Source organism: Lolium perenne, chromosome 4 (genome assembly GCF_019359855.2).
Source record: "Lolium perenne isolate Kyuss_39 chromosome 4, Kyuss_2.0, whole genome shotgun sequence".
Lineage (NCBI taxonomy): Eukaryota > Viridiplantae > Streptophyta > Magnoliopsida > Poales > Poaceae > Lolium > Lolium perenne.
The window spans coordinates 57,175,806-57,197,404 of record NC_067247.2 but is presented as its reverse complement, the minus strand read 5'-3'; the positions used below and the strand labels follow the sequence as shown (position 1 = coordinate 57,197,404).

Below are 21,599 nucleotides of genomic sequence, written 5' to 3'. Positions count from 1 at the left end.
TTGAATGAGACTTATTTATATGTTTCTTGAACTCGAAAAAATAAGGAAAATAAGATGAAAACTAAAATGTCCAAATATGAATCAAATGTGATCTTGTATTGAGGAAGGGACTAAAACACAAAATCCTAACCTATTGAGTCATATTAATACTAAACGGAAAACATGTCATACTTGAACTTTTAAATAAAATAAACACTAAATGAAATTAGTAAAGTCAAGTAGAGTAAATAGTTGAGTGACGAATTCTTTGAAATGGTAATTGATTTTTGTCTAGCTTTAAAAAGTTGTTGAGTCGAGGTTTAGGTCATAAAAGTAGTACTAAGAGTCCAAATAAAATGATTAAGCCATGATCACAACATTCACATTAATAGAAAATGATAAATAAAATGGTAATAAAATTGACTAAAAAGTTTAAAGTCATTTCCCCATATCCTTATACACCAAAATAAATGGCCATTACATTTCCACCTCATCTAGAAATAATGCTTACTAAAAATAATTATGGTTAACTCCCTACCTTAACCTAAAATAAAGTAATAAAGTAAAATCTAAGAAATATTTTTAAACATAATAAATAAGGATTAATCTCAACCCTAAAACTTGAACACACTTAAGCAAAAACTATCAGGTGTCACTAAGATAGTCATCAGGAGTAATAGATTTGAGATATAACCTGAAAACGAAGTCATCATCTCATCCTCATACCATTACTTAATATGAAGCAACTTAATTAAAAATATTATTTTTTATAAGTAATGATTGTTACCACTTAAAAGTTATAATGCCATGCCCAGTTTGATGATTGTGGTGATGTGCTTTTATTTAAATATCAATCATCCAAGCCTTCTTTAATGATGAGTGAAGTAAACTGAAACCTAGACCCCAATCCTTAAGAAATCACCAATCCTAAAATTAATCCAATTCCATAAACAAAATAAAGGGGGTTGAGTTCGAGGGTTTATAATGCGTGCATATCATCTTCCGCATCACAACATATTAACCATCTTCAAACATTAGTCCATAATGGACTAATGATGATCTTCCATCCGGATATTATGAGAACGTTAAAGCATGTTGATTGCCTAATCTGGCACCCAGGAGGAAAGTTCAACACTTGCATAAAGATCTATTTTATTTGTTTGCCATCTTTCCAAAATTATGTACCTTATCACCTGCATTCAATTAGAAAAACTATTTTCTAAATAAATTGAGGGTTACCGACAAAAGGTCGTGTAATGTTTTGGGTGGGTAGTGGAACCATGGTTGAGGGCAAAACCCTATGGTTGAGGTTCCAGTGTACTAAAATCACTATTAGGATTAAGTAACAAATGTAGTCACCATTCTAGCGCCGTATAAACAACACTAACCATAGATCTCGGAACGAGACATGTAAGTAAGCTGGATATTCTTTCTTTTGCATTCCTCGGATGTTTGGTTGGGCTGGTTTCATAGGGGAACTCAACATGGTGGGAGCTTGTAATGTCCCCTTACGTGTTGCGGAATGAAAACTATGATATATTGTAGAAGGGAGGGCAATTGAACGTAGGTCTCAGTGACCGTAGCTCGTTACACTGGGTAGAATGAGGGGTCACAGAGAAGGAAAGTGATTGGCTAATATTTAAACCGGCCCTCAGATTTTGGAAGTATGAACATGAATATGTTTGCAAGCATTTCCCGAATGTGTAAGACAACGAAACATATGTTTGTGGGCAAAGTAGCGTACCTCTCGAGAGTGTAGAAAATGTGTCATGGTACTCCATGTTCCTGGGCAAAGAACCACGACCACGATGGAAAATGAACTCCATTAAGTTCTCAAAATCCATGACGGATGATGAACATATATAGTTTCATAAATCTAAAACTTACCTTTTGTCCTAAAAAAATCGATTTTGAAACCCTACATATGCATAGGACCCCATGATCCACAGATGCAGATATTGCATCGCCACTCTTATAGTTGAGCTTGCTGAGTACGGCCGTACTCAATCTATCTTTTTACCCCTTTCTAGACCCTAGAGGAGACAGAACATCCATCCAAACCCAATAGAACGACCAAGAGGACCACTTCAGTGAGTGGACGTCAGACAACCAAAGTAAAGTAATAGATAATTGAGTTTAGATATAGTGGAGACTGAGATAAATATAGGAGGGGGCCACTTCCCCCAAACCCAAGAACCTATCCGTTGAAGTCTTGTTGTAGCATCAAACGTAAGCCTCGTAGTACATGAAATATATCTTGTCGTGGAATAGTCGATGATTCGGTTCTTCTAGATCTTGGTTTGAACATGAATTTTACCTGGAAAGTTCACCGTGCCATGGAGATTTCGGATGTCTTATGTATGAGATCTTTTGAAATGAAATACTATAGTTAGGCACCTTTGGACCGCGATATTTGTGTTGTCACTCTGTTGGGTGTAATGTTCATTGAACGGTGTTCCATGAGTGTTATGCCAATGAACTGTACACTATAATATGCAGTGGTGTGCGCGAGCACTATAATTCATGCGTAATTCTACAACATACGAACTTTATCATATTTTATGGTATAGACGTATTACTAACTCTCTAATCTAACTTTAGACAAATCTAAGACATCCCTTTATGTACGGAGGTAGTATTGAAATATAAACAAATCTATTAATTATCATCAACAATAGTATGAAGATTCTGAAAACAATAGAAACACAAATAGGTTCTTATACCACCTAGTGACGACTACACAAGCACCAAAACAAGCCGAAGACATGTCGTCATCCTCGCCCTTCCTCATCATAGCCTGACAAAACTTGTTGTAGTCGACATATGTGGAATCGTCATTGTAAGGTCCTAGAGGACCAATGAGCAACAACCATCACCAAATATGGGAGTGGTCCATACCTGAAAACACACCAACGAACACGAAAATCGCTAAAATTCTAAGAGATTCATCGGACACACAACTCTACACATTCTTCATCGTCACTAGGCACACCACCAAATTGGGGATAGGGTGGGCATGACCTTATTCTAACATCGGAATGTCACCACCGCCTCACTACCCGACGAAGACACATAAATTAACTAAAACAAGAAGCAATAACCCTCCCGTATACGAGAGGTAAGTGTTCGCCCCACCTCCAAGGCTTGGCGCACGAGGCAGACTAGCAATGTCGTCGGAGAAGGGGGTGGAAACCCTAGCCGTATGTAATGCTTAGTGTTCTCATCTATTTAAGTCTTATACCGATTCGGTATATGGCCAGTTGTTAGCGTGGAGATTTAGATTGTGTAAGACATGAATATTAAACATGCTTTGATGTTCCCCCATATTTTACGTCCCATTTATTCTTTAATTTTCCTCACTTTTTCTCTTGGATGTTGCGAATTAAAGGCATATTTGGACAGATAATTAATATATAGGAAAAATACAATAACCTAACATGTTAATCCATGCTTTTTTAGAAAACGCATGAAAACATATGAATAGTCATTTGGATGAATATTAAGAAATACTAAAAACATGTCCCGATCCTAAGCAACTGGTTTTAGAATGAGCCTATAGTAGAATGTTCTATCTTCATATAAAATTAAGACATAGGAATCTAATCCACAGGCATTTCCCCCCGAAAAGAATCCATAGGCATTTGGATAGTGCCATTCGTTTGATAGAACACACTGTAGGAAAAAATCTAAAAAAAATTATGACATGGAGTTGCTCAACACTCTTCCTCATAGGGACTGCTTATCAACCTGCTGGTGACATGTCCAGCTCGCTCACCAGCGGGTACACCTCAGGGGAGATATACTATCACCTCCTCTACTTCACTTCGTAATTACTCATTCAAAAACAAAAATATCGTCCCATTTTGTTACTGGCACAGTGGCATTAATTACATTCCTCTTGCAAGAACATGTGCCCCTTCGCGCCATGATTTTTTAATTAACTTTTTAACAGTGGATTGCATTGCTAAGCTCACTCACTCACTCATTATTGGAGGCTGATAGCTGGAGTAAGTTCTCATTAAAATTGACCACCGACTAACCACGCTCAAGAACAAGTTCAAGCAAAAAAACAGAAGGAGCAAAATGCCTCACCAAAAAAACTGAAACAGCTCCAACTAACTTGTTCTTCCTCGATCTTCTTCCTCTCCACAGCCCACGCCACAGTCCACGCCACCAACCGCTCAGCTCCACTCCACCGACAGCCGCGCCGCCGCCGAATGACGGTGTTCCGGGGCCCTCCCGGGCGCCCCTCCGCCCTCGTGAGCTGGTGGAGGAGGCGCCCGCCGCTGGGCTTCGCCGCCAAGGTCTCGATCGCCATCGCGCTCGGCCTCTCCTTCGTCATCACATGGACCACGCTCTCCCCAACCTCCTCCTCCCAGCAGATCTCCACCGAGCGCACCTACTTCGCCGCCGACATCGCCGACCCGCCACCCACCTCCCGCAACGCCACCAGCACCAGCGGCGGCCACAGGAAGAAGCCCAGCCCCCGCGGCCACAAGAAGCGCCATGCTCCAGCCAGATCCCACCGCCCCAATGCCACCCCCTCGCCGGACGCCGCCGCGGCGAAGGCCAATCGCACGGAACCGGATTCGATGCCCGAGCAAGAGTCCAATGAGAAGGAGCGAGAGCCGGCGTCGGAGTGGGAGACAGAGCCGGGGGAGGAACATGAGCAGGAGCAGGAGCAGGAGCCGGAATTTGCCGTGCCAGAGGAGAACGTGGAGAGCAACGGGAAGGCGCCAAAGGAGGAGGAGGACGGGAATGCGCCGGAGCTGGAATTGGGCGACGATTCGAGCGAGCTAGACGGCGACGAGGATGATTTCGCGGAGACGACCAAGAGCAAGGATTCGAGGAAGAAGAAGAAGAAGCTGCCGCCGTTGTTCAGCCCGGCCGCGCATTACCACTGGAAGCTCTGCAGCGCCAAGAGCGGCCACCACTATACCCCGTGCGTCGATTTCGATGGGGATGGGAGCCAGCGGCACCACGAGCGGAGCTGCCCCAGGTCCCCAGTGACATGCCTGGTGTCACTGCCCAAGGAGTATAAGCTGCCGGCTCCATGGCCGGAGAGGAAGGAGAAGGTGGGGAATTGAGCATAATTTGATGGTAATTATGAATTTATGATGTTTTTGTTACTGTGGCTGAGTTGTTGTTATGAACTTACACTTGCAGATTTGGTATGGGAATGTTGGACATCCCAGGCTGTCAAGTTATGTTAAGGACAACAGTTGGCTCAATCGGACCGGTGAACACCTGTTGTTCCCGGCCGAGGAATCGGAGTTCAAAGGTGGCGCGAAACATTATATCGAAACAATCGACGAGGTAACAAATGATGGGTATTTCACATTTGCTTTTGATGCAAGTTAGTTGTATGCAGAAAGAGCTCTAGCACTTAGCAGTTACTGGTTACTACTAGCGAAATGCTTTCAAACCAATTCCTGCACATTAACCTCTAGCTTGCATTATAAACAAGTACAGTAATAACTGAACAATTCATTGAGCGGGATTGTCTGATTATAAACTTGAATATGGAACCGATGTCTGGGAAATCTATGGACTCAGCTGCACTTGTTAATATTGATCATTTTGCGTGGAAGATGATTAATGTCTTAGTGATCTGTCCGGATGATTTTCTCCATAGTTGATCGATATATTGAAACTGCAATTCTTGTCTTTGGTTTAAATTTTCTCTCTCATTTAATGCACCAATAGGTTTTTCCTAAATTCTGGAAGGTCATTTCTAGATGGTTCCATCAACTGTGAAGTCACTTACCATAGATATGCAATCATTGTCCTGGAATGATAATTGATTCTTACATAACAATACAGAATGGAACAAATGATCTGGCTTTGTCTAAAATTTAAGATGGACCACTGTTAACAGTTTTAAATGGAAATACAAATACTCTACAAATTTTATATATTCTTGTTACTTAGTGCTTAACACAATCTACACCATACTTTGTTTGCCACGTAGATGGTACCTGATATTGACTGGGGCAAAAATATTCACATAGCATTGGACATTGGATGCAAAAGTGCTGGATTTGGAGTAGCTCTTCTCGAGAAGGATGTGATTACGCTTTCATTAGGCCTTACAAATGACCAAACAGACCTTGCACAAGTTGCCCTTGAACGTGGCATCCCTGCAACAATTGGTAGTCTGGGATCAAGAAGATTACCCTTTCCTAGTGGTGCATTTGATGTTATCCACTGCAGTGAATGCAACATACCGTGGCATTCTAATGGTATGTATCTGCTTCTTCTTTCCTCCCTGTAGACCCAGTATTCCACCATCCTGCGTATTCACATCTTGAACAACACTATGTATTGTATGTATTAGGTGGAAAGCTTCTCCTAGAGATGAATAGGATCCTTCGCCCAGGAGGATACTTCATTATATCGAGCAGACATGGTGACCTCGAGAGTGAAGAAGGTATGCCACATTACTATGTATGGAGCAAAGGCTGGAATTGCTAAAATACCAATGCTATTATAAACGGTCAAGCATGTCCAAACAGCTTTCACCCACACGATTTAAATGCCTTTCTTTCAATATCTTGACAAACTTTACAGGAATATCGGCTTCAATGACTGCGGTATGTTGGAACACAATAGCTTACAGTAGTGATGATGTCAGCGAGCTTGGAGTAAAGATATTTCAGCGACCAGCCTCAAACGAGGAGTATGATCTGAGAGCAAAAAAAGATCCGCCGTTCTGCAAGGAAGCTCAAAACAAAGCTACTGCATGGTACGTAAGACACTTGGTTTAATCACTACCACGTTTCCTTAATTTTATTATGTGCACCAGAGTTTGTTTGGCTTGTAAAACAGAAAATTTATTCCCCCCCCCCCCCCCCCCCCCTTTGTAGGTATATTCCAATCAAGCATTGCCTGCACAAAGCTCCTGCTGGTATTGAAGAAAGAGGCAGTGACTGGCCTGAAGAGTGGCCCAAGAGGCTTGAGACTTTTCCCGATTGGCTTGGGGACTTGCAAACAAGGGTGGCTGCTGATCATAGCCATTGGAAGGCCGTTGTTGAGAAATCGTATCTGGATGGTTTGGGTATTAATTGGACAAATATCCGAAACGTATTGGATATGAAAGCTGTATACGGAGGGTAAAGTCTCCTTTCTTAATTTCCATTTCCCACTATATAAACTGAAGTCCTCTCAGTGGTATTTTCCAACATTATTTTGTAAGATATTTAACGAATTAAGCGTGATTATTTCCTTGCAGATTTGCTGCGGCTTTGTCATCTGAAAAAGTCTGGGTCATGAATGTTGTTCCTGTGCATGCTCCAGACACCCTACCTGTTATCTTTGAGCGTGGGCTCATTGGTGTTTACCACGACTGGTGTGAGCCATTTAGCACATATCCACGGTCCTATGATCTTCTCCACGCTGACCATTTGTTCTCACGCTTGAAGAACAGGTATGTCGTTGCGTGGATTACCCTTACTTGAATTTCGACTTCAAATAACATTTGGTGTGCAGTGTGCTTACAGTGTTTGGTATGTTATTGCTCAATGTAGATGTAAGGAACCAGTCACGATTTTGGTCGAGATGGACCGGATTCTGAGACCCGGAGGCTGGGCCATCATCCGGGAAAAACTCGAGATTCTTGACCCACTGGAGGTGATTTTGAAATCGCTGCATTGGGAAATCGTGATGATCTTCAGAAAGGATAAGGAGGGCATTATGTCTGTGAAGAAAACAACGTGGCGGCCATGAGCTGATCTGTCGGGTCACACGGCTTCCAGCACACGAATTTTTGAAGCGGTACAGTTGTTGATATGGGATGAAGGACACGTGATTTGTTCATTTGTTGCCTCACACGACCATCTACTGCCTGAGTTTGAGCACACGACTGTTGGCAGGTGGCCTTTGGCGTTCCACCTGCCAGTTCGTCTTCAGCAGCATCCAGTTCTATGTTCAGACAAAGAGCTCCCTAGAACCTGACTCTTGGATTGTGTAAACAGGGCTGAGGAGTGTACTTTGTTGTCTCAGAACATTGTAAAGACGTGTAAAGGATGTAGAGTCTAGGGCATGTGTAAATGATGTAACATTGTACCAATGTATGCAGGATGTAAGCAATTGTCTGGTGTTTCTGAAAGATGTAACAACATGTAAAGATTGAGTATTTGGATACCTGTCAAGTGTTCCTGGATTGCGACTGTGTGCAACAGCCAAACAAACTTTTGTCCTGAACAAACCTGAAAGTTGTGACGCTTTTTTTTTGTTTTTGCCTTTTACTCCCTCCGTTCCGTAATTCTTATCGCAGATTTGAATGTATCCATTTACAAAATGGAACCAGAGGAAGTAGATAGAAAGAACTGAAGAACAATTTCCGTTTCTGAAGTTTGGCGTGCACGGCGTTTTCAGTTTCAGCAAAGAACAGCAAAACCCCCTGGCAAAGGGCGCACAAACAAAACCCAAGGGGGGCAAAACCGGCAACCTCCCCCAAACCCCAGTTCACCCTCCCCACGCGCGCCGCCGCGATGCCTCCCTCCCCGGCGGCCACCGCCGCCTCCGCCACCACCCACCTCGCCCTCCTCCTCGTCCTCTCCTCCTCCTCCCTCTTCTTCCTCTACAAGTCCATCACCCTCCGCCGCCGCCTCCGCCGCATCCCCTCCTCCACCCCTTCCCCCACCCCCACCCCCACCCCCGCCGCCACCCCGACCCTCCTCTACGCCTCGGTCACCGGCACCTCCAAGGACCTGGCGGCGCGGCTCTCCCTCCGCCTCACGGACGCCGGGGCGCCCGCGCGCGCCACCGACGCCGCGGCCTTCGACCCGGACGACCTGCCCTCCGTGCCGCTCCTGCTCCTCGTCCTCCCCACGCACGACGCCGGGGCGGCCCCGCCCGACGCCGCCTTCCTCGCGCGCTGGCTCGCGGAGACCGCCGCCGACTTCCGCGCCGGGGCGCTGCTCCTCTCCGACCTCCGCTTCGCCGTCTTCGGGGTCGGGTCCAGGGCCTACGGCGAGACCTTCAACGCCGCCGCCAGGAGCTTCTCGCGGTGGCTGCGCGCGCTCGGAGCCGTCGAGGTGGTGCCCGTCGGGGAGGGCGACGTCGATGGCGGGGACCTCGACGGTGTGTTCGAGGAGTGGTGCGGGAGGGTGCTCAGGGTGGTCAAAGGGGAGGATGAGGATGGAGATGGGGTCAGTGGGGAGGCCAACGGATTTGAAGAGGTAGATGGCGAGGAGTCCGATTATGATGATGAAGATGATGATGAGGAGGAGGAAGAGGTGGCGAGTGGGGAGGTTGACATGGAAGACATTGCGGGCAAGGCAATAGCAAAGAAGCAGAACGGGAAGGTCGATGGTGGTTTGCCGAATGGAGGGCAGAATGGTGCCAGGGCGATGGTCACACCGATCATCAGGGCCAGCTTGGAGAAGCAAGTGAGCATCAAGTTCTTCTCGCTACATTTTATTATGCATGATGATGCTCTTGATTGCATATGTCAAAGTACATCAGCTCTATATCTTTGAATAATCAGATGATGGTAGCAAGTTGGGTTATGCATAGTTAAAATAGACTATTGCACATTCCGTTATCTTTGATCTGTGCGTACATTACATAACATCAGTGATAGGGAATTAGAGCAAAACTTGAAGAATTGTGTGGGCGCAGAACATTTATAAGCATAGCCAGGAGGCAGCAAATAAGTAATTTCCTTCAATGAATTTATTGAAACTAATGTATGCCACGCTAGTGGAACTAATGCTTCATGTAGAATACTTAGTTTAGCAATTTGCTATGATAGAGTGAGATCGCTGAAGCAAGTGCCAAGTAACCAACCAAGCATCTTTGTGAAACTTCTAATTAGGATCTAAGACAATATTTACTAGCGCCAAACTGATGTTGGTTAACACTAGGGCTGTGTATTTTGTACCCAGATCTCTGTGGTCCTTGCCTGTGAGGTAGACGCATTATCTGTATAGATGGGGTTAGCAGCCAACTTATAGTTCTTGTCTGTAGTGTACGTGTTTTGTCTGTGTCTATTTTAATTTTAAATCTTCATATTGTGATCTAGTGCCCTATAAATCAATCCTTGTGTTTTTTCAGGGATACAAAATTGTTGGCTCTCATAGTGGAGTGAAGATCTGTAGATGGACAAAGTCACAGCTCCGAGGTCGTGGAGGGTGTTACAAGCACTCATTTTATGGCATAGAAAGCCACAGGTGATTTTTCTTCTGCCAGTGTAACATGGTAGTATTTGGGATGCTGGACTTAGTTCATAAATGTTCTATGACACGGATCTGTCTCATGGCATAGCCCCGTAGAACATGTTGTTATGTGGTTTGCTTCCTTGAGTGTTTTTTTTTTCCTGATTATATGCTCAATTTGGTAGATGTATGGAGGCAACTCCTAGTTTGGCTTGTGCAAATAAGTGTGTGTTCTGTTGGAGGCATCACACGAATCCTGTTGGCAAGAGTTGGAAGTGGAAGATGGACGATCCTCTTGACATTGTTAATACTGCAATTGATGAACACAGGAAGATGGTTAAGCAAATGAAAGGCGTGCCAGGTATCCATTATTCTACCAAGTCCTATTAAAGTCGCACTGCATATTTTAGTGGCCAAACAAAAGGTAGATCCATGACAAAACACCTGTAACTTACCTAAACGGATGCAGCATTTAGAAGGTCTCCATGCATACGCCAGCAGTAACCATGGCGGAAGTGTTAGTGTTCCATTAAAATATGCCAGGGTCCAAATGTGAACTTCTTTTAATCTGTTTACTTGATGTGCTCGGCTTGCAGTGCTAAGAACCTAGGCTCTACATGATTAATGGAACCTCATAAAATGCCCTGTAAAGCTGTTGATTACATAATAGAGAGTTTCTGTCAGGAATATTTGTTAGTACCATAATATGTGTATCATCAAGCAGTACACTGCAATCTTTAATTATGCCGTTTCTTGCTCTCTTTCTTTCAGGAGTAAAGCCAGAACGACTAGCAGAGGGCCTATCTCCTAGACATTGTGCATTATCTCTTGTTGGTGAACCTATTATGTACCCAGAGATAAATGCTCTCGTTGATGACCTACATCGCAGACACATTTCTACGTTTCTGGTTACAAATGCTCAATTTCCTGATAAGATCAAGGCGCTGAAACCAATCACCCAGGTCATATTCGTAATAGATTCAAATTAAGACCCAGACCTTGGCATTTTGATGCCCAAACAACACATTCTACAGATGATTATAATGCCTCTATGGTTGCAGCTATATGTCAGTGTGGATGCAGCTACAAAAGAAAGCCTGAAGGCTGTTGACAGGCCACTCTTCTCGGACTTCTGGGAGCGTTTTCTGGTAAGGTTTGCAAAAATATTTACAGATGCACATCATGAAATTATGGTTTACAAATACTAACTATATCGGTTTATTTTATTTACTTTGATACTGCATTAGGATTCTCTCAAGTCCCTGCATGACAAAGATCAAAGGACAGTGTACAGACTGACATTGGTCAAAGGCTGGAATGTGGAAGAGATAGATGCGTACGCAAACTTACTAGAACTTGGGCAGCCTGATTTCATTGAAATCAAGGGTGTAACATACTGTGGCTCGTAAGTGAATTTGAAGAAAAGAACGCTCACCTGATGATTATGTCTTAGCTTTTCGGGTTGATGAGTTTCCCATTTGATATTTTCTGGTAATGCATACAGGTCAGCAACTTCAAAGTTGACAATGGAAAATGTCCCCTGGCATGCTGATGTAAAAGAATTCTCTGAGGTGTTGGCAACCAAAAGTGGTGGCGTATATGAATTAGCCTGTGAGCATGTGCATTCATGCTGTGTGCTACTTGCAAAGGTGGATAAGTTCAAGATCAATGGAAAATGGCATACCTGGATAGATTATGACCGATTCAATGAACTGGTGAGCTTTCTTTTAGCAATAATTAATACTGGGGCTGAGTATTTGTTTTGGTAAATAAGTATCACTCTGTTACATAATATAAGCCGTTCTAGCAAACTAAAATAGTTTACTAAAACGGCTTATATCATGGAGCAGAGGTAGTAATATTCTACATCCATTGGCAGGCTGCCACATGAAATCGTCTTGTACATATGAGCCTATGTCACATGCAAGTTTATTTATATTTATACAATGCACTAATGCAGTAAAAAAATACAAAATTACAGCACTAGATTATAGAATATGTGTACATAACAAATTGTGCAAAAAAGAAATACTGTTGGGCACTTTTGCACACATGCAAAATGTGTGCACAAATATGACCATATTTTTGCACAAACTTTTGTGTGTGTACATATCCTAAGTTTCTAACATGTTAGTACTATGTTGCTTTGGGAAATTTAATGTTGCACAAGTACTCAAACTAGCAGTAGGTGCATATGAAGTTATGAACCGATGTTCAAAATGATACTGTTTTGGGTTCCATATTTGTGCATTGTGCATTGTCGTCCTTTACTATATACATTTGCGGCCATTGGAAGGCAGGGAGAAACTGTGATTACAAGGCACTCCCATAGATCATTGTTTATACCAAGGCTTAACTAGTAGATGGAGACTAAGATGTCACACAGATAAGAAGATAGTTTGCACATCTAGATTGACAATTTATTCACCAATGCAGGTGATGTCTGGAAAGCCTTTTAAGAGCAGCGATTACATGGCTATGACACCTTCATGGGCTGTCTACGGCGCAGAGGAGGGCGGCTTCGACCCAGATCAAGCTCGCTTCAAGAAGGAAAGGCGCCATGGAGCTGCAGCACTCAAAGGCTAATCTTTGACCAATCTTGTCACCGAACCATGGGACTGCTGCTTTCACAGACTAACATATGCACCACATTCCAGGAGTGAAAATTCCGGAATCAAGAATTGTGAGAGAGTGGGGCTCCTGTGCTATTTGTTTGTCTCAGTACCTAGAGTGTATGCAACATGTACCTCTGTTCTTTTGACCCCTGAAAACTATCTGGTATAGTGATGTTTTCATTATCCTATCCAGTGCGGAGAATGTAATACTTTGTATCAGTGATAATTCCTATCAAGTCAATCAGAATTTTGAGAATTTTGGTGTCCAATATAACTGACATGCACACATGGTTTGCTCTGTCGTGTATCATTATTTATAATCAGCTTTAAAGTAGATTATGAATTTTTAATACTTTTTAATAAATGGCTGTGTGCATCTATTGATGCAGAGGCCAGGCCGCCAGGGTATTCCCCATTTCGAAAAAAAACATATAAATTGACAATTTAGTCACCAACGTAGGTGATGTCTGGAAAGCCTTTCAAGAGCAGAGATTACATGGCTATGACACCTTCTTGGGCAGTCTATGGCGCTGACGAAGGTGGCTTTGATCCTGATCAAGCTCGCTTCAAGAAGGAAAGGAGCCAGCACTCAAAGGCTAACCTTTACCAATCTTATCTGTGAGCCACGGGACAACTGCTTTCAGGGACTAACTACCTACCACATTGCAGGAGCCAATTTTTTTGGAATCAAGAATAGTGAGAGAGTGGGCTCCTGTAGTCCTGTGCCATCAGTTTGTCTCAATACGTACAGTGTTCACAACGTTCCTTTGACCCCTGATTTTTCTTGGTACGACTTGTTCGGTTTGTTAGGGATTGAAGTGGATTGAGGGGGATTAAATCCCATCCAACTCCTCCTAGCTAAAGGTTTTTAGATGGCTGGACATAGATTTTCCTTTCCTGGAACGAATCATAGTCAGCACTCATCGTGTATCAACCAGCGCAGATTCATCTAGCTAAGGTGCCCAACCATACTTTCGCCCATAGACTAAACATGACGAAAATATCACATCAGTGGGATCATTAGGCAGAATTCTTTAAAACAGTTTTTCCATAGGTTCCAAACTAGTCCTGCAGTACTAATAATAACAACTATGTCTCTTCCTGCGAATCTAGGCAACCAATCCTGGCACAAACCATAGAATTCACAGAAAGAAACAGACTAGTGGTTAAGAGTCTCTGTTTTAACGTTTTTTAGATAACTTATCCTTACCCAACACTCTCTTATTGTCCAGCAACCAAACAAAAGCCTTGATTTTAAGAGGCAGTTTCATCTTCCAAATCCTCTTCTAAGGGAACAAAACATTTCTAGCCACAAGGTAAATTGATTTAACTGAGAAACTACTTGACTTAGTCAAAAACCAACTCACTTTGTCAGGCCCATCAGTCAATGAGGCATGACTATGCATATGAAGCAACTTATTCAACATCTCCATAGTTTCTCCATGCAAAGATATCCTGAACCTAATGCAATTGCAACTTCGTGCAAGAACTTCGGCCACAGTAATGTTCTGGGTAAAGGTTAGATTGTTACATCATTTATGAGAGTTTGGATGGTAAAACCAGGGAGCTCATTGACCCAATTACAAGAAATTTGAGAACTAAAACAGTCCCTAGCTATCTCATGAGCCACTGAATTTTCTCTCTCCCATAATGATTGAATTCGACCTTCCCAATGGATCCTGCATTTGACATAATTTTAGCATAAATGACAGTACGGTATTTCCCCATTTGGCTCACTCATGAATTGATGCTTCCAACGAATAATACAAATCGTTGTGCTATGTTTACACTCTATTTTAATTTATCACAAGGGCATTCCAAAATTAGCAGTATTATCCAACTTTGCTGGTTTAACGTGTGCTGACACTTTGGCTTTGTTTTCGAGGAGCGGTTACATCTGCAGGAATGAAATTTCATTATTCCTTCCTCGGTAACCAATGGTTTTCTACCAATAATCTTTACACGAGCATAATCCATCCCTGAAATGATGAAATCTCGTTGCGTCTCGCAAAATGATCTCCCTGTCCGCAACCTTGGAGATGAACTTGATCGCGGTGTGGCAGTCATTGCATACACGCAGGTTCTTCATGATTCGCAGCGTCGTCCCCTCCGGCGTGCTGATAAGGCCAAATGCAATGGCGAGCTTCTCACTGTGGCGGCTCAGCATCTCCTCCTTGAGCTCATCGTCGACATCGTGTAGGACAGACTGGAGGTCAGGCACGAAGCCGGCCTTCTTGATATCCTCCCACATCTTGGCAGCCGTCCTGTAGACGGCGTCCCTCTGCGGATGTAGGACGTCGTCTGCTCCAAAGACATGTACTCTGTTCTGTATGTGAGTCCAGCTAAAACCCGTCTCCTTCTTCACAGCCTTGTCCTTCCTCCGCTTCCATATCTTCGCCGCGTCGTTCCACCTCCCACAGGCAGAGTAGACGTTGGAGAGAGCGGTGTAGGCACCACTGTTATCGGGATCAACTGACAGCAGCTTCTCCGCCGCCAGTTCTGCCAAGTCTGCATTCTTGTGCATTCTGCAAGCTGAAAGGAGTGATCCCCAGGCTATTGCGTCAGGCTCCACAGGCATTTGTTGGATGAATTCCTGAGCTTCAGAGAGTAGGCCGCTGCGGGCGAGGAGGTCAATCATGCAGGCGTAATGGCTCATTTCAGGTACAATGCCGTGCATGTCCTGCATCTGCTGGTAGTATCTCTTCCCTTGGTCCACAAAACCGGCATGAGCGCAGGCTGAAAGCACACCAACATAGGTTATGCGGTCTGGTTTCACACCAACACAAAGCATTTCTTCAAACAGACCAACAGAATCTTCTCCCAGGCCATGCTGTGCTAAAGCTACGATCATCGATGTCCATGTGACCTTCTCCTTGCGCCAGCGGACCCAATCAAACACCCTCCTTGCCCATGGCAAGTTGCCTGACCTTGCATACACGGTGAGGATGGCGTTGGTGACAGAGCTAGATTGCTCCTGCCTGGACCTGATAGCCTTGCAGTGGATCTGCTTGCCGTACTCAAGACATGCTAGGCTTGCGCAAACACTAAGAACAGCAGCAAGCGTGTAGCTGTTTGGTTCAGGTCCACTTCTAATCATCGACCTGAAGAGCTCGATGGCCTCGTCGTTGTGACCATTCTGCTGATAGCCGACAATCATCGCAGTCCAGGCTACGACATCTCGGTTACTCATAACATCAAATATTTGCTTTGCACGCTCCATATCACCAAGCTTAACATAGCCTTCCAGGAGAGCAGTGAAGGATATCACATTGAGATCGGCCACCACTGCCTGGTCCATGACCCCTCTGGCATTCTCAACACTGCCAGACTTGGCATACATTGAGATGAGGGCATTCGTGACCTGGCAGGTGTAGGGCGTTCCACACCTCAAGATATACGCGTGCACCTGCTTTCCGATGCTCATCATGCCAAGGTTGGCGCAAGCAGATAGGACGCTGGTGATTGTGATATCATCAGGCTCCATGGAAGAGTCTCTCAGCATCCGCGAGAAGAACCACAACGCCTCGGCATCAAGCCCATTCTGGTTGTACCCTGCGATGACCGCGTTCCACGAGATGATGGTCCGGTCTGGCATGCTCTCGAACGTGGACAGAGCAAGGTCCATCCTGCCCAGATGCGCGTTCAGCGACACCATGGCGTTCCAGCTCGACACGCTCCGCATCGGCATCCTTTCAAACACAGCCCTCGCCGTCTCGGCGTCCCCGCTCTTGCCGTACATGTTGAGCACCGAGTTGGCCACCGGCACGCAGCTGCTGAGGCCGAGTTTAACGGCGAAGGAATGGACCTTCCTCCCGGCCCTGCCGGCCTCCGTCGCAGCGCAGGACGAGAGCACGTTCGTGAGCGTGAACTGCGTCGGCGCCAGCCCGTCCGCGACCATGTCCAGGAACGTCCTGACGGCCTCCCCGAATAGTCGGGCGCGGTTGAGCCCGACGACCATGACGGTCCACGACACGGCGTCGCGCTCGGGCATTCCCGCGAACACCGCGCGGGCGTCGGCCAGGCGGCCGGACTTGGCGTACATGGACAGCAGCGAGTTCCACGTGAACACGTTCCGCTGCGCCGCGGGGATCTCGTCGAACAGGCGCCGCGCCTCCGGGAAGCCGCCGCTGCCTCCTCCAGGGCCGGCGTAGTAGGAGAGGAGGTTGTTGCAGAGGTAGGCGCTGGCGAGGAGGCCCGCCTTGACGGCGCGTGCGTGGATGGCGCGCCCGGCGCCCGGGTTGGCGGCCGTCCCGCACAGCCGCAGGAGGCGCGCGTAGTGGTCGCCGGCGGAGGCCGCCGCCATTGCCGTCCGCGGCGCCGGCGGCCCGGCGTGGAGCTCCAGGGCGGCATCTCGCATGTCGCGGAGAAGTCAGCGGGCTTCCGCGTGCGGGCCGCGGCCCACGGGATTGAACCAAAGCGAGGCTCGCTCACTCACTCGCTTCACTTTTCCCCACAAAACAGACGGAAGCTCGCCAATAATTTTGTCCTCATCTTCTTCTCTCTCCCCGAAGTCGCACGCACACCGGCCGGCAGGAAGATGACGGTGGGTATGATCAACGCGAACCCGGTGGTGCACGAGCGGCCGGAGCGCGCCGCCCACCACGCGCACGCCGCGGCGGCGGCTCTCGATGCGCTCGATGTCTTCGGTAACTGAAGCACAAGCTCCCGTTCCTCAATTTTTTTCCCCTTCATTGCTTGGGTTGGAACTGATTTTGGTGTCCAGATACGGTGCGGGACATCAAGGACCCGGAGCATCCCTACTCGCTGGAGCAGCTCAGCGTGCTCTCGCAGGAGTCCGTCTCCGTCGACGAGAAGCTCGGCCACATCCAGTACGTATGCGTGGAAGGAGCTCGGGGTTTCTAGTGATTGGGCTACGAGGTTGTCAAATTAGTAAGGGCTGGGTGTAGGAGTTAGTGCTTACCGTTAATTTCCCATGTTATTGCTTAGTTCCACAAAAAAAAAATGCTTAGTTCTAGGCAATGATTGATACAAATCAGAATATGAACCTTCATCATCCACAGTGGAGATCATAAGTGTGATCTTCAAAGAAGGCTGCCGACAGAAATGCAACGCACTTACTGGTTGGGATTTGATTTTCCTCTAGCTTGCCGATCCATAGTATGCATTTGCTTGTAGATGATAAAGCATTTGCTTGTAGATTCATAGCATGTCTCCATTCTGAATACAGCATCTGCGAGTGTCAGGATGCATTTGCTTATTGCGAGCAACCTTCATTACTCCAATTTGTACAATACAGTCTGCTAGTGCAATAAAGATGTTTCGCTTTGTGCAAGGATTATGGTCCAGGTTCAGTTTTTTGGGGCCACTGATCACACCTTACAATTGCTTGCAGGATAACCTTCACCCCAACTGTGCAACACTGCAGTATGGCCACAGTGATTGGTCTGTGCCTCAGGCTTAAGTTGATGCAAAACTTTCCTTCGCACTTCAAGGTACTTAGCATGTTCTTATGTTCATGGAGTTCTGATTAAGTCGAATATCTGGAATGCTATTATGTTATGTGGCATACTTGCCAGTAGCAGCCATTTATACAATCTGATGGAGTTTACATGCATGCTCATTCTAGGCAGCAATTTGATTTTTTTCCGTCTCTGTGTGGTGAAATATGGGACAGATGGAATGTCATAAATTTGACAATTACTTGTACTTGATACAGTTTTTAAACCCGTCAAGACACCTGCTGCATATGTACACATGTACATTTTATGCTTGCAATTTTATGAACATGATGTAGATCAAGGAAAGCAGACAAGTATCACAAGCCATAAACTGTAATATGCTTGCACTTGGAAGATATTATAAAGATTAACATTATAATATGTTTGTAAACCTACTGAACTCCATTGATGGTGTTTTTTTATCCGCCTCAAAGGAAATAATGTAAATGACCTCCACAAAAATAGTCCCGTCTATAATTATTTCTACTCCATTATTTTCCTCAGTCGTTAAGCATTTCAATAGGACTGTGATCCTTTTTGTTTGAGGGAAACCGTGTGCTTTATTGATCATAGAACAAAGTGTTTACATACGTTTGCGATCAGCTCCAACACACAGGTTAGCACTGACTCGCTTAACACCCCATTAGACTCACGGTTCCCAAGCTGCGATAGATGATCACAACCTGATTACTACACCTATCAAACTTCTTGTGAACCTTTTGTTTCTTGTGTATGAATATGCAGATTGACATTAAAGTTGCTCCAGGGTCTCTTGCTAACGAAGAATCAGGTGTGTAAGATGACAAATATCTAATTCATGTCTAAGCTTGTTGTCAATCCAATATGATTGGGTATTCTAAGAGACATGGCATTATTATATCATCCATAAAACTAAGCAATAAACCCATTTCAATTTTTACTCTCTCTGAACTCAGCAAAAATGTCTGCTTAACTAGGAGACTGAGATTGGCAGTTGCATTGTATAACTGTTTGAACAATGGTTATTTAATATTTATATTATCAACATGCTGAATTGGCAGTAAACAAACAACTGAACGACAAGGAGAGAGTCGCTGCAGCCTTGGAGAATCCCAACCTTCGCCAGTTGGTCGATGATTGCCTCTGCTCGGATCATTCATCCTCATATTAACCTTTCACTGATACCCCACATCCACAACCTGCCTGCTGTACAGAAATAATCAGGCATTTTGTTTTACCCTGTAGTTTACCTAATCATGTATGTCCCGTTACCTTTTGTTTGTCTGCTGTATGTTATCTCCGTCATACAGCAATGTTTCTTCATGCCTGCTTATCCACCAGTTCTTCAAAGTAACAGTATGATTTAGCGTCCAGTGATGTCACATTCCTGAACAAAAGGGAGGAAATAAAAGAGAGTATTTTGTTGTAGCATGATTTGGTCCTATTTTACTGGTTCTTTGTTGATTATCATATTGTGGGCTATTGCCAGCAGAGTCTACTATGATGTGCTATTAAGTCCTGTCACGCTCTGGTTTTGATTAGTCTCTCAGTTATGTGGTGTCATCGTTGCTCTCGACGCATTTAGTCGCTGGTTATCAACTTTGTTAAGAAGGGGAGCCGTGTGGTGCTCTCTACACCTCTTAGCATTATCAAACGAGGCATAATTGGTGTGTTAACGTGCGTGGCGTGCTATCTTTGTGTACCACTGTCCTTCCTATGAATTTGTCTGCACCCTGTCTCGGGTCAAAGCATGACTCGGATGAGTATCGATCTTGTGAACTGGAAGAAACCTGTCTCTTTGACTGCTGCCATGGTGACTCCCTCTGATTGCTCTGTTACTGGTTCGATGGGTATTTGGCATCAGATGACAGCTTCCATGCGATTTGGCTCTATCCTTGATGAGCACGACAGAATTTGCTAGTCAGTTGCAACTTGCTTCGCTGACGAGAGAATGGAAAATTTGGTGAGTTTTGTCCCCCCGAAATGGAAGCTTGGCCGATTGATGCATACGGCTTTTATTTATATTTTATTCAACAAAAATCTACCAAAAGCATAAATCATAAAACTCAAAGCCACCACTTAACACCTAAAGACGCAACAATGGTGAAGTAACATGTTGTCAGGGCCCCATGCCCTAAAAACACAAGCAACGGCCCACTAGCTAATTATCGGGGCATCACTGAGCTACCCTATGGTGAAAACATGAGCACATATCTGGTCTAGCAGACCCTTGGTGAGTTCCTCATGTCCTCGCTCCAGAAACCGTCACAATCCTCAATCGTTGTCCATCTTTAGGGCATAGATAAGAATATCTCTTGCCAGACTATCGTCGACACTACCATGATGCCCGACAACGCTTTCACCCTGCACGAGTCCATCACACAACGTCTATCTCCGAGGCCCCACAACACTATGCTGCCGAGACTCGTCGTCGACGCTGTAGATGCACACCACTCCACCACTACCATCCGCCATCTAGCCTCGCTACTCCAAAAAGCGATGCCCCAAGAGGTAGCACGACACAGAAATCGCTGCCATCATCCGACGCGTGAGACCCATATCTGGTTTTCCCCAGGAGCCGCACTAGTTGGTGGACAGTTGGTGCAATTGACGCCTTCAACAAGGTAACGATTTTCTCACACCGCCATCGCCCATCGTGACTGGAGTATAGGGCTCAACTTTCATCGGCATATGCGCCTTCCCAACTCGTCGTCGAGGCCACCTGGCCAACCACCTCCGGCGGGGGAGGAGGCCAGCATCCGTGACCCGTCGTTGATGACGACACAATGCAGCAGGCACAACCATGGTCACATCCATACAAGGCCCATCTAGGCCTAGATCGGGGCGAACCACCACCGCCGCCTGTTGTCGTCGGCCGTTGTCGAAGAATGCCATCGAGGTTCGCTATCCGCCGCCGTCTGCTAGGTCGGTGCAGGCGAAGCCGCCAGGAGTGAGATCCGCGCCCCCCATGCCAAGTCTGCGGTCAAGGAATCCGCTACCGCCACCATGCCACTAGGCCTTTGCCCGACGACGCCTCCAGGGACGGAGCCAGGAATTATCTACAAGGGGGGCCAACTGAGCATTTTTTACATAGAGGGGGCCATATAGGTAAATTTGGAGGATTTTCTACATTTTTTTACATAATCCATAGGTGTGTTTTAACAAAATCTCCATTGTTAGGGGGAGCCATGGCCCTGGCTGGCACCCCCTGGCTCCGTCCCTGGATGCCTCCAACGGTGGTGGCGGGAGGGCAATGCACATGAGAGGAGGATGATAAGGGAGGAGCCGGGGTCACCCCAGGCGCAGTGTGGCGCCGCCACGCGGGGTGATCGCTAGAGCATGGCAACCTTTTTTAATAGCAGACATATAATGGTCTCAGGGTCTTTTTTTTGAAATTTAAAACTACT

General features: G+C 45.5%; 4 protein-coding genes across 4 annotated transcripts; 3 read left to right on the top strand and 1 right to left on the bottom strand.

The window, feature by feature from the left end:
- The first annotated feature begins 4,108 nt into the window (after window positions 1-4,108).
- Window positions 4,109-8,140, top strand: LOC127292619 (probable methyltransferase PMT28). The gene is made up of 8 exons (XM_051322063.2): window positions 4,109-5,054; window positions 5,146-5,295; window positions 5,951-6,221; window positions 6,317-6,409; window positions 6,550-6,724; window positions 6,846-7,091; window positions 7,211-7,405; window positions 7,506-8,140. Exons 1-8 carry the CDS (start codon window positions 4,197-4,199, stop codon window positions 7,702-7,704), a joined length of 2,187 nt encoding a protein of 728 aa, XP_051178023.1. The 5' UTR covers window positions 4,109-4,196; the 3' UTR covers window positions 7,705-8,140.
- Window positions 8,141-8,409: 269 nt separating this feature from the next.
- Window positions 8,410-13,010, top strand: LOC127292620 (S-adenosyl-L-methionine-dependent tRNA 4-demethylwyosine synthase). Its single transcript, XM_051322064.1, has 8 exons — window positions 8,410-9,371; window positions 10,039-10,154; window positions 10,325-10,500; window positions 10,911-11,101; window positions 11,201-11,287; window positions 11,387-11,544; window positions 11,644-11,854; window positions 12,576-13,010. The coding sequence occupies exons 1-8, from the start codon at window positions 8,472-8,474 to the stop codon at window positions 12,723-12,725; spliced, it is 1,989 nt and encodes a 662-aa protein (XP_051178024.1). The 5' UTR covers window positions 8,410-8,471; the 3' UTR covers window positions 12,726-13,010.
- A 1,471-nt stretch (window positions 13,011-14,481) lies between these two features.
- Window positions 14,482-17,209, bottom strand: LOC127292617 (pentatricopeptide repeat-containing protein At2g22070). Its single transcript, XM_051322061.2, has one exon. The coding sequence runs from the start codon at window positions 17,109-17,111 to the stop codon at window positions 14,700-14,702; it is 2,412 nt and encodes an 803-aa protein (XP_051178021.1). The 5' UTR covers window positions 17,112-17,209; the 3' UTR covers window positions 14,482-14,699.
- A 55-nt stretch (window positions 17,210-17,264) lies between these two features.
- On the top strand, window positions 17,265-19,623 carry LOC127292618 (protein AE7-like 1). Its single transcript, XM_051322062.2, has 5 exons — window positions 17,265-17,400; window positions 17,478-17,583; window positions 18,108-18,207; window positions 18,958-19,003; window positions 19,254-19,623. The coding sequence occupies exons 1-5, from the start codon at window positions 17,292-17,294 to the stop codon at window positions 19,361-19,363; spliced, it is 471 nt and encodes a 156-aa protein (XP_051178022.1). The 5' UTR covers window positions 17,265-17,291; the 3' UTR covers window positions 19,364-19,623.
- Window positions 19,624-21,599: the final 1,976 nt, after the last annotated feature.